General features: G+C 44.4%; 1 protein-coding gene across 1 annotated transcript; it reads left to right on the forward strand.

Annotated features, from left to right (window-relative positions):
• The first annotated feature begins 1335 nt into the window (after positions 1 to 1335).
• COX7A2 (cytochrome c oxidase subunit 7A2) lies at positions 1336 to 6490 on the forward strand. The gene is made up of 4 exons (XM_071741536.1): positions 1336 to 1469; positions 3784 to 3870; positions 5309 to 5393; positions 6275 to 6490. Exons 1-4 carry the CDS (start codon positions 1452 to 1454, stop codon positions 6331 to 6333), a joined length of 249 nt encoding a protein of 82 aa, XP_071597637.1. The 5' UTR covers positions 1336 to 1451; the 3' UTR covers positions 6334 to 6490.
• The last annotated feature ends 6265 nt before the right edge of the window (positions 6491 to 12755 follow it).

The following is a 12755-nucleotide window of genomic DNA, read 5'->3' on the forward strand; positions in this document are numbered from 1 at the left end:
AGTTGTCTGGGTCAGAACCAGCTGTCCAGCTCGGTATCTGTCCCCCAGTGACGACCAAAGGGGATGTTCAGAGGAGCAGTGGCAGCCTATGGTGTTACTCCGATGGGGCATCCTTCCAGCCCCCTGCAGCTATTAGACTTGTCAATTAAAGGCAATTTTCAAATCTGTGTGCAGCTTCTTAAAGGGATGTTTCTTTCATCGTTTTTCACAGTGTTCTTTGTAGGCAGGGAAGCGGCCAACAGATCCTGCGGAAACACCATTCCTGTTCAGGCTGAGCTGTTTGGAGAAACACCATTCCTGCTGCGAACCTGAGGCCAGCAGGTCCAAGGAAGGGATTCTGCCCCTGTACTCAGCACTGGTGAGGCCACACCTTGAGTCCTGTGTCCAGTTCTGGGCCCCTCAGTTCAGGAAGGAGATTGAGGTCCTGGAGCAGGTCCAAAGGAGGGCAACCAGGCTGGTGAAGGGACTCGAGCACAGATCCTATGAGGAGAGGCTGAGGGAGCTGGGGGTGTTCAGCCTGGAGAAGAGGAGGCTGAGAGGAGACCTCATCACTCTCTACAACTCCCTGAAAGGAGGGTGTAGCCAGGGGGGGGTTGGTCTCTTTTCCCAGGCAACTCTCAGCAAGACAAGAGGGCACGGTCTCAAGTTGTGCCAGGGGAGGTTTAGGTTGGATATTAGAAAGAATTTCTTTACAGAGAGGGTGATAAAACATTGGAATGGGCTGCCCCGGGACGTAGTGGCTTCTCCGTCCCTGGAGATCTTTAAAAAGAGACTGGATGTGGCACTCAGTGCCATGGTCTGGTAACTGCAGCGGTAGTGGATCAAGGGTTGGACTTGGTGATCTCTGAGGTCCCTTCCAACCCAGCCAATTCTATGATTCTATGATTCTGAGCTCTTTCTCTGCATCACCAGCCCCACGCGTTACTGCCCCGCACCTCTCGGCTTTGCAGATATACCCACTCCCGACTCACGTTCCGCATCCTCTTCCCGGTGTACCGGGGCTGATTCTCTGTTCCCAGGCCCTGCGATCGCCCGGACGCCCCCTGAAACCCTGACCCTGAGGCGGCTCCCGCCGCATCCGCCTCCGCCCGCTGCCTCCCCCACTTCAGGGCTGCCGCCGCGTTTTGCTGGGGAAGGGCTATGGTGGGAACGTGAGGAGGAGCTCTGCCTCAGGGCGGCCTGGGGACACCCAGGGTACCCGGGCTCACACCTCCGCTCCCCCGCCGGTCCCGCCGCCGCCATCTTCTCCTGGGCACCCTCACTCCCCCGCCCACCCTCCAGGTCCGGAGGACCGAGGCCGCTGTCTGGGCGGGGAGGCGCTGTAGGCTCTGCGGGGGCGCTCTGGGCAGGCCGCACGGCTGCCTCTCTGGTACCACCGGTGTTGGGGAGGGAGCCGCTTCCGCTTCCGCTGCCCTTGCTGCCGGCGGGAGGTGACGGGACCAAGAGCCGAGATGTGGCGGAACCTCCTGGTGAGGCCGATAGGCCGGGATGGGCCGAGGGGAACAGCCCGCTACTGCTGCATCGGGACGCTCCCGGCAGCCGAGCCTGGCGCGGGGGTGCCAGGGCGGTGGGTTTGTGGGCTGCCGCCCCCTTGCTCAGGTGCCCGCCCGGGCTGCGGGACTCGGCCCCCCCCGGTCACGTCCCCGCCGCTTCTCTGAAGGACGGGACGGAGCCGGAGCCGGGTCGGGGGGTGTTGTGTTGCGTTTCACGTCCTGGCCCGCTCGCTCCCTCTACTGCTGAGCGCTTAGAACTTGAGGGGCCGGGGGTTCAGTCAGCGGGTATGGGATGCGCTTAGGTTGCGCACTGAATTTTATGGGGGGGTCGGTGTTCCGGTACTTGCGCCCGGCATCGTCTGGACTTTTTCCCTCGGCTGCGTGTTTAATGGCGGTAATGTTGCGGGGGAGGATCAGGGTTATCAGTGCTGCTTGTTGGCAGCTCAGAGGGAGAGTTAGTTTTTAACTTTGAGACTTGACGTATTAACGAGGGCAGACATTAAGCCGTCGAAGGAATGATAGGGTCATTGATTCTCGTGGTTTGACCTGTGCTGAAGAGCATCTCTTAGATCTGAAGCAGATTCCAGCTTAGGATGCAGCAGGATGTCTTTAAAATGTATGTGTTTTGGGGGGTGCCTCATAGAATCATAGAATTGGCTGGGTTGGAAGGGACCTCAGAGATCATCAAGTCCAACCCTTGATCCACTACCGCTGCAGTTCCCAGCCCATGGCACTGAGTGCCACATCCAGTCTCTTTTTAAATATCTCCAGGGATGGAGAATCCACTACTTCCCGGGGCAGCCCATTCCAATGCTTGATCACCCTCTCAGTAAAGAAATTCTTTCTAATGTCCAACCTAAACCTCCCCCGGCACAACTTGAGACCGTGCCCTCTTGTTTTGCAGAGGGTTGCCTGGGAAAAGAGACCAACCCCCCCCTGGCTACCCCCTCCTTTCAGGGAGTTGTAGGTGAAGCTCTGTGAAGTTTGACTCCTGTGCTGCAGACGAGCAGGTGAACTGCAGCTGTGGTGGAAAATCCTTGTCTGCACAAACTCGTTTGCTGATGACCCCAAACCATGTGGGGTGGTTGGCTTGCTGGAGGGGAGGGAGACCACCCAGAGGGACCTCGGGAGGTGGGTCTGTGCCAGCTGCATGAAGTTCAGCAAGGCCAAGTGCAAGGTCTTGCACATAGGTCAAGGCAATCCCAAGCAAAAATACAGATAGGGCAAAGAATGGATTGAGGACAGGCCTGAGGAGGACTTGGGGGATGCTGGTTGATGAGATTTCAACATGAGCTTGCAATGTGTGCTTGTAGCCTGGAAAGCCAACTGTATCCTGGGCTGCATCAAAGGGAGTGTGGTCAACAGGTTGAGGGAGGGGATTCTCCCCCTTTACTCTGCTCTCGTGAGACCCCACCTGGAGTACTGTGTCCAGTTCTGTGTCCAGCCTGCAACACAGGAAGGACGTGGAGCTGTTGGAGTGAGTCCAGAGGAGAGCCCCAAAGATAGTCAGAGGTCTGGAGCAGCTCTCCTGTGAAGACAGGCTGTGAGAGTTGGGATTGTTCAGCCTGGAGAAGAGAAGGCTCTGGAAGACCTTATAGCAGCCTTCCAGTACCTGAGTAGGACTGTAGGAAAGCTGGGGAGGAAGGAACTCTTTATCAGGGCACGTTGTGAAAGAACAAGTGGTAACTGTTTTAAGCTGGAAGAGTGTAGATTTAGGTTAGTCATTAGGAAGAAATTATTTCCTGTGGGGGTGGTGAGACACAGGCACAGGTTGCCCTGGGAAGCTGTGGATGCCCCATCCCTGAAAGAGTTCAAGGCCAGGTTGGATTGGGCTTTGAGCAGCCTGATCCAGTGGGAGGTGTCCCTGCATGTGAAGGGGCTGGAACTTCAAGGTCCTTTCCAACCCAAACCATTCTGTGATTCTATGTTTGTCTTAAATAGTATTGTTCTGTGTGACAGACTCAGCAAGTGGTGTCCCAAACCAAGATCTAAGGGGCAGAGGTTGAGATGTCCCCCAAAAGGATGACAATTTTGAAGGCTATGCTGGAGATCTATAAATTTGTTGTGTCTTAATTGAAAGTAGTTTTCCTGAGTATTTAGTTTTTAGATCACTAGAGAGTCAGTCCTTTACATAGTCTGTTATCTCTATTCAAAACCAGGGGGGTTTTGTGAAGTTTCTTCCTGTCCCTTCCACTTCTTTCTTACTTTCAAAAAACCCTATTTCTACCCAGTGTGGATATAGTTGAAAAATATCACTGTTTTACAAAACACTGTTTATCTTTTGTTTCAGGCTCTTCGCCAGATTCCCCAGAGGACCATAACTGCTTCACGCAGGCAGTTTGTAAATAGAATTGCTGAGAAGCAGAAGCATTTTCAGGTATTGAGTGAGCACCAATAATAATGTCAGTAGAACAACAAGGTTTCTTTTTTTTTTTTGTAGTAGGTTATAATTGTATATGTTTTGTTCCTGAAGAGCTGTCAAAAATCCTCTTCACATCTGAGGTGACCTCTGGAAATAGGTGTATCACTGCAGCTTTGAAATCAGCAATTATTTTCTGCAGAGATTAAGAGCTTGTGTGTACATGCTTGACTTTCTGGCTCTTTAGGTTTTTTTACCTTGTGCCTGGGTTTCTTATGAGACTCAGTTACTGTAACAAAGGTAACAAAGTACCAAAGTACTCTGAGATCACATGAGATGGCCGAGTATGTTCTGAGAGCAAAGAGAGAAAAACAGTGATGAGTGAGAGGACTCATCTGGAGAGATGAGCTCCAGAATTCTTAATGAGAATTATTGCACTTCTCAGTTATGAAAACTGTAAAGGTCTTAAGGGCTTGGATTCACTCCTAGGAAATTACTGAATCTTTATAAATTACTTCTGAATTGATCTCTTCCTGGTTGATAGGGACACCTCATGAGAACTAATGGTTTTTCAAATGCCAAAGCAGTGGATGCTGGAGAGCATATTCCCAACTGTGAGCCATATGGCAACTGTGAGCCATAACCATATTGTGAGCAATAGTTTCATACAGAGGATAGAGTAGAGTGGGCTTCAGTGATGTGAAAAAGTAGGCTAAGCCCCAGTTATTTTACTTCAGTTTTTGTGTCTTGTTGTGGTCCTTTCCCCTGCAAGAGGAAGTCTTGTTGGGGTGCTTGTCTGAGGAGCAGTGTTCATTGCAAGCCAGAGGTGAGCAGGATGTTGGCAGTGTGTGAGGGCAGAGGTTCTGTTTCTGCTGGCAGAGATCTCTGGGCATATCTCTTCCTCCTCCCATTCCTTACCTGTGGCACAGCAAGTTAAGCTGGGCTGGGTTGCAGGTCACAAGCAATGGAAACCAGCTTGAATTCCAGGGCAGTGTGAACTTCCTGGTAAGGGTAAAGCTCGTGTGGATCTGGTGTTGAGGACTTTTATTTCAGGTGGAGCAAAAGAATTTCCTGTGTGACACCAGGTGTGAGTAGAGGCTCCTTCCCTGTCACAGGGACTGACTGTGCTGGAGACAGATGGGAAGTTTGTGGTGATGGCCCTCACAGCCTGTGCACCCACTGTGCTCTGCCCACTGGTGTCAGAAGTGTTGCTCCATCTGCCAGTCACTGCTTTAGAAATGAGTGTGCCCATCATTTACTGCCCTAGCAAGTGATCACCTGATGCCAGAGTGCAAGCTTGAAAGACAAAGTGGCATCTCAATAAGCTTCAGTGTCTTTTTGGAGTTGGAAGATGATTTGGGGAAGTAATTATTCTTCTGGGTCATTCTCGTTATATTAGCACAATATTGCAGGAACTGTGTTTAAATGGTTTCTTTTTGTCACTTGTTTCCCTTAGGAAGATAATGGCATCCCAGTTTATCTGAAGGGTGGACCAATGGATTCAGTGCTGTATAGAGTCACCATGGGTATTTCACTTTTTGGTAAGGCAAATATTAAAATACTTATGCTTTGGTGCCATTTCCAACATGCTAATATTGAAATACCTTTTTTTTGGTACTATCTCCAGTATGGTTTTTGTTTCCTCTGTAGTTCAGCCTCTTCTTTAGAACGTGCAAAATACGTGTGGAGAGGGAAAAACATATTTAGACAGACCTGTATATTTATCTGTGCTTTCTCAAGCTTAGCTTTCCAAATGGATTTGTTTTTCCCAACTAATAGTACTAGGGGCTGAATACTCCTTCAGAATTCATGTGTGATGATAGAGAAAACTATAAAAACTTAGAAAACTTATTCTGAAAAGGAGTGAACTGTGTAATTATAGCTCATACATACAAGTTTTCTCACTGGTTTGACTCTTTAGTTCTAGATGATATTTGATGTACTGAGGTTACACATGGTGTGAAAACCAGGAGAATAAATCCAAGCCTTATGATACTGTATATATGTAACCTTTACACTGCTTGTTATATAGTTCCTTAATAGCCTTTAACTTAAATATGTTGATCTTACTGATTTTCAATTCACCTGCTACTTCATGATCCTTTACTTCATAATCATTGTAACCTTTACTTCATGATCATTGGTGTAGGTGCCACAAATGTACCTCTCCCCTGTTTTGCTTTTTGTATTGTTTTTTCACCTTTTCTTTATTTTTGTGCAGTCTATAGAGAGGCATTTAAGATTTGCTTTAAAATATGAATAGCTAAAAAAAAATATAAAAAAAATAGAGAGGTGGCTATAGAAATGTGTTGTGTCTGAGATGCAGCTGCTTCTTGTCAGTTTTTCTTCTGGGAAAGGAAAGCTGACTTGAAAAGAATTCTGTTTTCTGTTCTGAAGATGCCTTTTCTGTCTCTCAATCCAGGAACAGCCTACGTTATTTACGCTCTGCTTTCAGCTTCAATGCCCAAGAAGCAGAAATGATTCCAGATCAGGATGCCTCAGTGACTGGCATCTCTTCGTCCAGTTCCATGTGACTAAGATGGCAGCTTGTACTTGTTGTAAGCAGCTGGCTTAATGCTTGGAATCATAATTTAATTGTAACATGTTGACTGCAATCAATAAAGCAGTTCTTACCTTGTGTTGTGGTGGTCTGGGCTGTATCACGTGCCAGTAAATTTACATTGAGTTGGTCAATATGCAGATCTTAGAATTGGGAGCCTGATACACTTCAAAAGTCAGTTAAATGTCCTGAATCCCTGTGAGAAACTATTGTCTTTGTTGCAGGAGTTCCTCTGACTGCTTTAGTAGAGCAATTTAATCTTCTAATAAATTACCAGGATTAGATTAGATTAGATTAGATTAGATTAGATTAGATTAGATTAGATTAGATTAAACCAGTGTGGAAGTGGATCTTGACTTGATGATTAGGCTGTATCTTTGCTGTCAGCTGCTGGAAGTTGGCTGTAATACATCTAGAAATCTGATTCCAAATCACCATCCAAAGGTGACAGTTTTTACCAAGTGGTAACATAAAAAATATTCTAAAACTTTAAAAAGCCCACATCCTGTCCCACCTGCAGGGATTATGAAGAATATTCAAAGAAAGAAAATTGTTTAGTCTAAATTATAAAACTCCTGTGTTGAGCAAGGTGGTAAATGTGTGTTTCCTGCTCAATTGAAGCAGAATGTGCAGCCATTCTTGTTCTCCAACTGCAGCTCGGGGTCTGCTGTCTCAGGAAAGGTGGCAGCTTGTGAGCTGTGCTGCAGGCAGAAGCCTTGGTGGGGAGGCATGGGGGGGTTAATGCCACAAAGATCTTCATCCTATGGTCGTAAGTGGTCAATATTTATAGCCAAAGCTTTGCAATGCTATTGAAATTAATAACATGACAAGAAATTGTTCTGGTGGAGGTGGGTGTCATAACCCCAGGACGTGTCCCTAGGGTGGGGATAACCCATCATTGCCAGGGCTGCTGCTTGCTGGGTGTGCAGGGGCTGGCCCAGAGCTCCTAGGCTGTGTCTGCTGTGAGAAAAAGAGTTAAAAAAAAAAAAAAAAAGGGCCCATGGTTGTCTACTCAGTGCTGTTTTCTGGGTCCACATTATGAAGCTGGCAGGAAAATTCCCATCTGCTGTTCAGTCTGTGTAAGGGGTGCCAGGTCTGTCCCCATCACTGGCTGCCAGACAGTGAAAACCAGGTGCCTGTACTGCCTGTACTGCATTTCTCCAGGAAAATGCAAAAAGCAAGCTGTGCATCTTCTCTACTCCTAAAATTAAGAGAAAGTGTTTGGAAGTATCTGAAGATTTTGCCCTTAATCTTCCTATGGGTATTTCATGAATAGAAAAAAATAAAATAAGCAACCTGTATTACTCCTTACTAATGTGAAAAAGTGATAAATGTTAAAATTTTAAAATTATTAGTAGTATGAAGCTGTAGATTGCTAGCAGTTAACACATTTGGATTGTATGCTTTTCTTGTCTGATTGTATTACTCTGGTGCTATGTTTCCATCCTTGAATCAATATTTTCTGGAGTTAGGTATTACACTGATGTACATTACTGCCACCTTACTGCAGTCCTGCTTTTGATTTGTGTTCAGGCATCGCACATGGTATCTTTCCTTAAAAGAGATTTCAGGTAAATTTTATTTTCTGTTTCAAGTTCTTGTAAAATTCATTTTTCAGTTGCTGTAATTACAAATGGGAACTGTGGGTTTTTTAAAATATTTTACTTTAAAGGATGGGAAAGTTCCTGGAGCTGAGGACATGGGAATGCTGTCTTGGCTTCCACTGAGCTGGATTGTTCTAAATGTCACTCCAAAAATATGAGGGACATTTTCTGCCAGATAGGCAATGAGTACTGCATCTCTTTCACTTCCCTTGCCACCCTATTTTTCATTATTTAAGCTTTTAAACTTACATGGTTTTAAGTTTATCAAAGATAGTTTAGTAATGTGACAGCTTCGGCAGAATGAAAAAGAAGTTGTTCCTGATACTGAAAGAGAAAATGTTATTCAGAATATAATCAGGCAGATGAAACTGATGAAAATTAAATCCACAGTATTGCAGTTCCAGGTTACACAATCCTGTCTGAGACTCCATGTGTACAATATGGAGTTTTACTTTACATGTTTTAATTTCTCCATTAGTAAAGTAGCTCAGAACTATCTGCTCATAGGACTGTGCCCTGGGCTATGGTTGTTTGGCTGCTGGATCTACGTAGAGATCCAATTATCCTGACACACAAACAGACTTCCCTGCTAAAAGTCTGAGGACTAACAATACACAATATCACAGCATTGGCTTCCTAATAGACACCATCAAAAAAGCCCAGAAGTAAAAAGAAAACACCAGAGAGATCTTTAAGTGTATGAATTTATCTGTACCTTCTTTCTTTTGCCAGACCTCAGAGTAAAAATACCACTTTTCTACTGTTGCTCACCTTGACTGTCACTGCTCTGAACTATGAGAGCGTGATTTTTTTTTTTTTTTTTTTTTTTTTTGCATCTTTCATATAAAACTGTCTTTCCTTACTCTCCCATTCTTTCCCACTTCTTATGTATCAAAGAGCTGGAGGTTGACCTTCATAGTTGCTAGAGTGAATCAGACCTTCAAAGACAAAAGAGATCTGATCAACCTGACTTGACCCTACATAAGGTATTTAGGTGATGAGTAAGCCAGAACCAATGTATCTTTTCATGTGCGTGCTTGTGTGATTATTTTTTAAAAGAATTTCCTTTTAATAATAACACCCCATTCTCTAGTCTAACTTGCCTGAGCATTTCCACTTATTTTTTAGGTACTCAGGCAATTCTGCTATGAAAATAATGCACAGAAACTCAGTCTGAGGAGAATTTTTTGCCTGCACTGTATGTTTCCTGAGTGTATCTGAGACTCAGTGGGCAGCACATACTGTTTGTGATTGATGCCTTGGTCTTGTCTCATTGCTTCTCAAGAGATATTCTTCAAGCTTGAAAACTATGTAAGCACATGGAAAGCAAACACATAGTAGTATGTATTTTCTCAAAAAGGTTATGTCCATGCAAAAAAAGAAAAAAAAAGCTCATTGGCTGGGATTCCTGTTTATTCACTCACAGGGACTAGCACTTGAGGTTATCACCCTACTGAATCTCCACTCAGGCAGTCCTAGTTTTAGGTCCCTGGGGAATACCAGTATCTGTATACAGTTCACTCAGCTCCCAAATGCAATGCTCCCATTGCATATTCCCTGCTTTGTCCTAGAGAAAACTGCCAAAGCAGGATCCATTTGTCCTTTGATAATGTGTTTTCTTCTTTGAGTTTCCAATTCCCTAATTGGAACTTTCTGAAATACAAGGATCTTTCCTCTGTCTAGTTTATGCAGTGCATGTAATTATCTTTCTTCTTTCCCCCCTCTAGTTTATTGTTTTCTTGTTATGTTACCAGCTTTGGTATTTTCATTAATGAAGCTGTCTGTCCCTTGTCTTGTTGGATCTTTGCTGGCAAGGTGCTGTCTGGTGGGCATGGAAATAAATTGAAAAAGGATGATCAGGTAAGGTCTGGTAATTTTTAAGCTTTACCAGTGTATGTACCAGAACATAGAAGGAGCTACCATTAGAAAAGTCCACAGGAGGCTTGTAAGTTTAGAGGTTAACTAAGCCCTAAAGTAAGGCTTCCAAAATTAAGTTTTTACAAACTAAGCACGAAATGAACAAGGTCATGGTATTGGTTTAAAAGCATATTGCAGCATAGGCTTTATGATCAACACTCCTTTGACAGCTAAAGGAGGTGTAAAAAAAGAGAGGTGTATCAAGAGAGAACTCTCTTCTTGAGGAAGTCTGTATAGTTCACCTAGAAATGCAGGTCCCTGTGATTTCACCAGGAGCAGCAACAGAATGTTTTGCTTGAAAAAAACACTTATGTGTTCAATTGAGACACTTTCTGTGTCCTTATCCAAAAGGGTTTCAGCTGTCACAAGGATCCAGAAACAAATTGAACTATCTACTAGTTTCTTTGGGTTAAAAATTTTGCAGAGGACTTCTCAGGTCCAAAAGAGACATATGTTTGTCCAGTTTTAATAAACATATGAAACAGCAGCAAAAAAAAAAATTAAAATTGAATACTTGTAGAAGGCTGTTTTTAATTTTCCACAGAAAGTTTCCCTTTTAACCAAGAAAACTGGGCTGTGCCGGACCTGAAGTATGAGATCTGCCCAAAATGTTGTTACTCCCAAATCAAGATTCCTCAAGGAGGTTCTACGCAAATCTCTGGTATCATTCTCACCAATGTGACTGTTATCATTTTGCATAGACATTCAGAGATGCTTTTTGGAATAAAGAGAGAGGGATATTTGCTGCTGCTAGGGTTTGTCTCACCTATTATGAGAGTTTGGAAGGGACCTCAGAGATCATCAAGTCCAACCCTTGATCCACTCCCGCTGCAGTTACCAGACCATGGCACTGAGTGCCACATCCAGTCTCTTTTTAAATATCTCCAGGGATGGAGAATCCACCACTTCCCTGGGCAGCCCATTCCAATGTCTGATCACCCTCTCTGTAAAGAAATTCTTTCTAATATCCAACCTAAACCTCCCCTGGCACAACTTGAGACCGTGCCCTCTTGTCTTGCTGAGAGTTGCCTGGGAAAAGAGACCAACCCCCCCCTGGCTACCCCCTCCTTTCAGGGAGTTGTAGGGAGTGAGCAGCTGCTGCTCCTGCAGGAGCTTGGGATTCTATCTAAGCTGCAGAGGTGTTCTTTGAGTAACTGAGTTATATAAATCTATTTAATATCAAAATTGTTTCATGTTGTTTCATCTCAACATGATGACTTACTCTGGATGACTAATGCCCTGGGGCCTGAAGTTTATAATGGAAAGGCTGACACACATGCAATCTTATCTATCATAACACTATGTGAAAGGGAATTATATAATTAAAACATTTCAGTGATTCCTATTGCTCACTGGGAAGCTACAAGTCCCAAAGGAGCCAGGCCAACTTTGTTATCAAGGTTTATTCAGTCATCTCCTAGGAGCAGTAGGGCACATTTTGCTAAATATAGTGTGGTGTGCTAATATGTGCAGAGCATTGCACTGGGACCACTGTGCCACAGAGCTGCAGGGACATAAAATGGGAGGTTAATACACCTTCTCCCTGTGGCTGAGGTTTTCAGAAATAAGTGCCTAAACTTAGACTTCTAAATCCATACTCAGACATTTACATAAATAGCCTGTTTTTTCAGAAGAGCAGTGTCGAGAAATTATCTTCTATTAAAAAAATAAAATAGAGGAAAAAAAATTACAACAATAAAGGGTTTTATTATTTCTGGAAATAGTACTCAGAACTATGGCCAGATTTCTCGGAAAAGAAGAGGGGGAGTCACAACTTTTGATTACCTCGGCTTAATTAATTTGGGGACTTAAATGCAGTTTCTGAAAGGAAGTCCCAAAGCTTGACAGTGGGGCAGAAGAAACTTCAACTGTATGGCAAAGCAATAAAAGTTGCATGTGATGTGTTTTAAAGATTTGGGCAGGAACCTCTGTCACAATCCTGACCTCTCTGTTCAGGCCTGAGGCCCTGAAGCAGATGAATAGAGATTACTGCCATCTAAACATATCTTGATCAACATCAAGCACATTTGTTGGTCTCATTCTGGTCCTCAGTAAATAGGTATTTACATGAGCAGGCTACAAAACCTGTCACCAGCAGAGGACAAGGTCAGGCTGGGTGGGGCTCTGAGCAACCTGATCTTGTTGAAGATGTCCCTGCTTACTGCAGGGGCACTGGGCTAGATGACCTTTAAAGTCCCCCTCCAGCTTGAACCATTCTGTGATTCTGTGACTTGGGTGGCAAAAATACCAGAAATGAAGGAAAAAAAAAAAAGGGCTCAATCCAGTTGCCTAAACTTAGCTGTTTAGCACCATCTCAGGCTTATCTTTGAGGCATTTGCTGAATGCCACCTGAGAGGACCATGCAGGACAGAGCAATGGGCACAGGTGACATTCTCAAGCAGCAAAGCTGAGATGGGGCATGTGTCAAAGAGCACAATCCCTGTCCACCTTTTTGACTTATCTGGAGGTAAGAAGCAGATTTTTTTTTATTATTATTAAAAAATAAGGTCCCAACAGCTACCTCTAGCTTGCATCTGCCACAGTTTTTAACTGGGGAAAAAGATCATGATGTAGTAAAACCCCATGTTGTGATGTGCCTTACGCAGCACATCACCCAAATACATTTCAAAGAGCACTTGGCAGAGGGTAAAGGAGCAACAAGGCAGTTTTACCAGCTGAATATTTACATGCTAGAAAATGTAATAGCAAAAGATGGAAAGAACCTGAGTGGTGTTTCAAAGTGTAATTTGGGCTCAAAACCTGATGTGTTTAAAATTCCTAAGCAGATGATGTTTTCAAATGCTTTTTTTCTGTGTGTGTGG

This window comes from Heliangelus exortis, chromosome 3 (assembly GCF_036169615.1).
Source record: "Heliangelus exortis chromosome 3, bHelExo1.hap1, whole genome shotgun sequence".
Lineage (NCBI taxonomy): Eukaryota > Metazoa > Chordata > Aves > Apodiformes > Trochilidae > Heliangelus > Heliangelus exortis.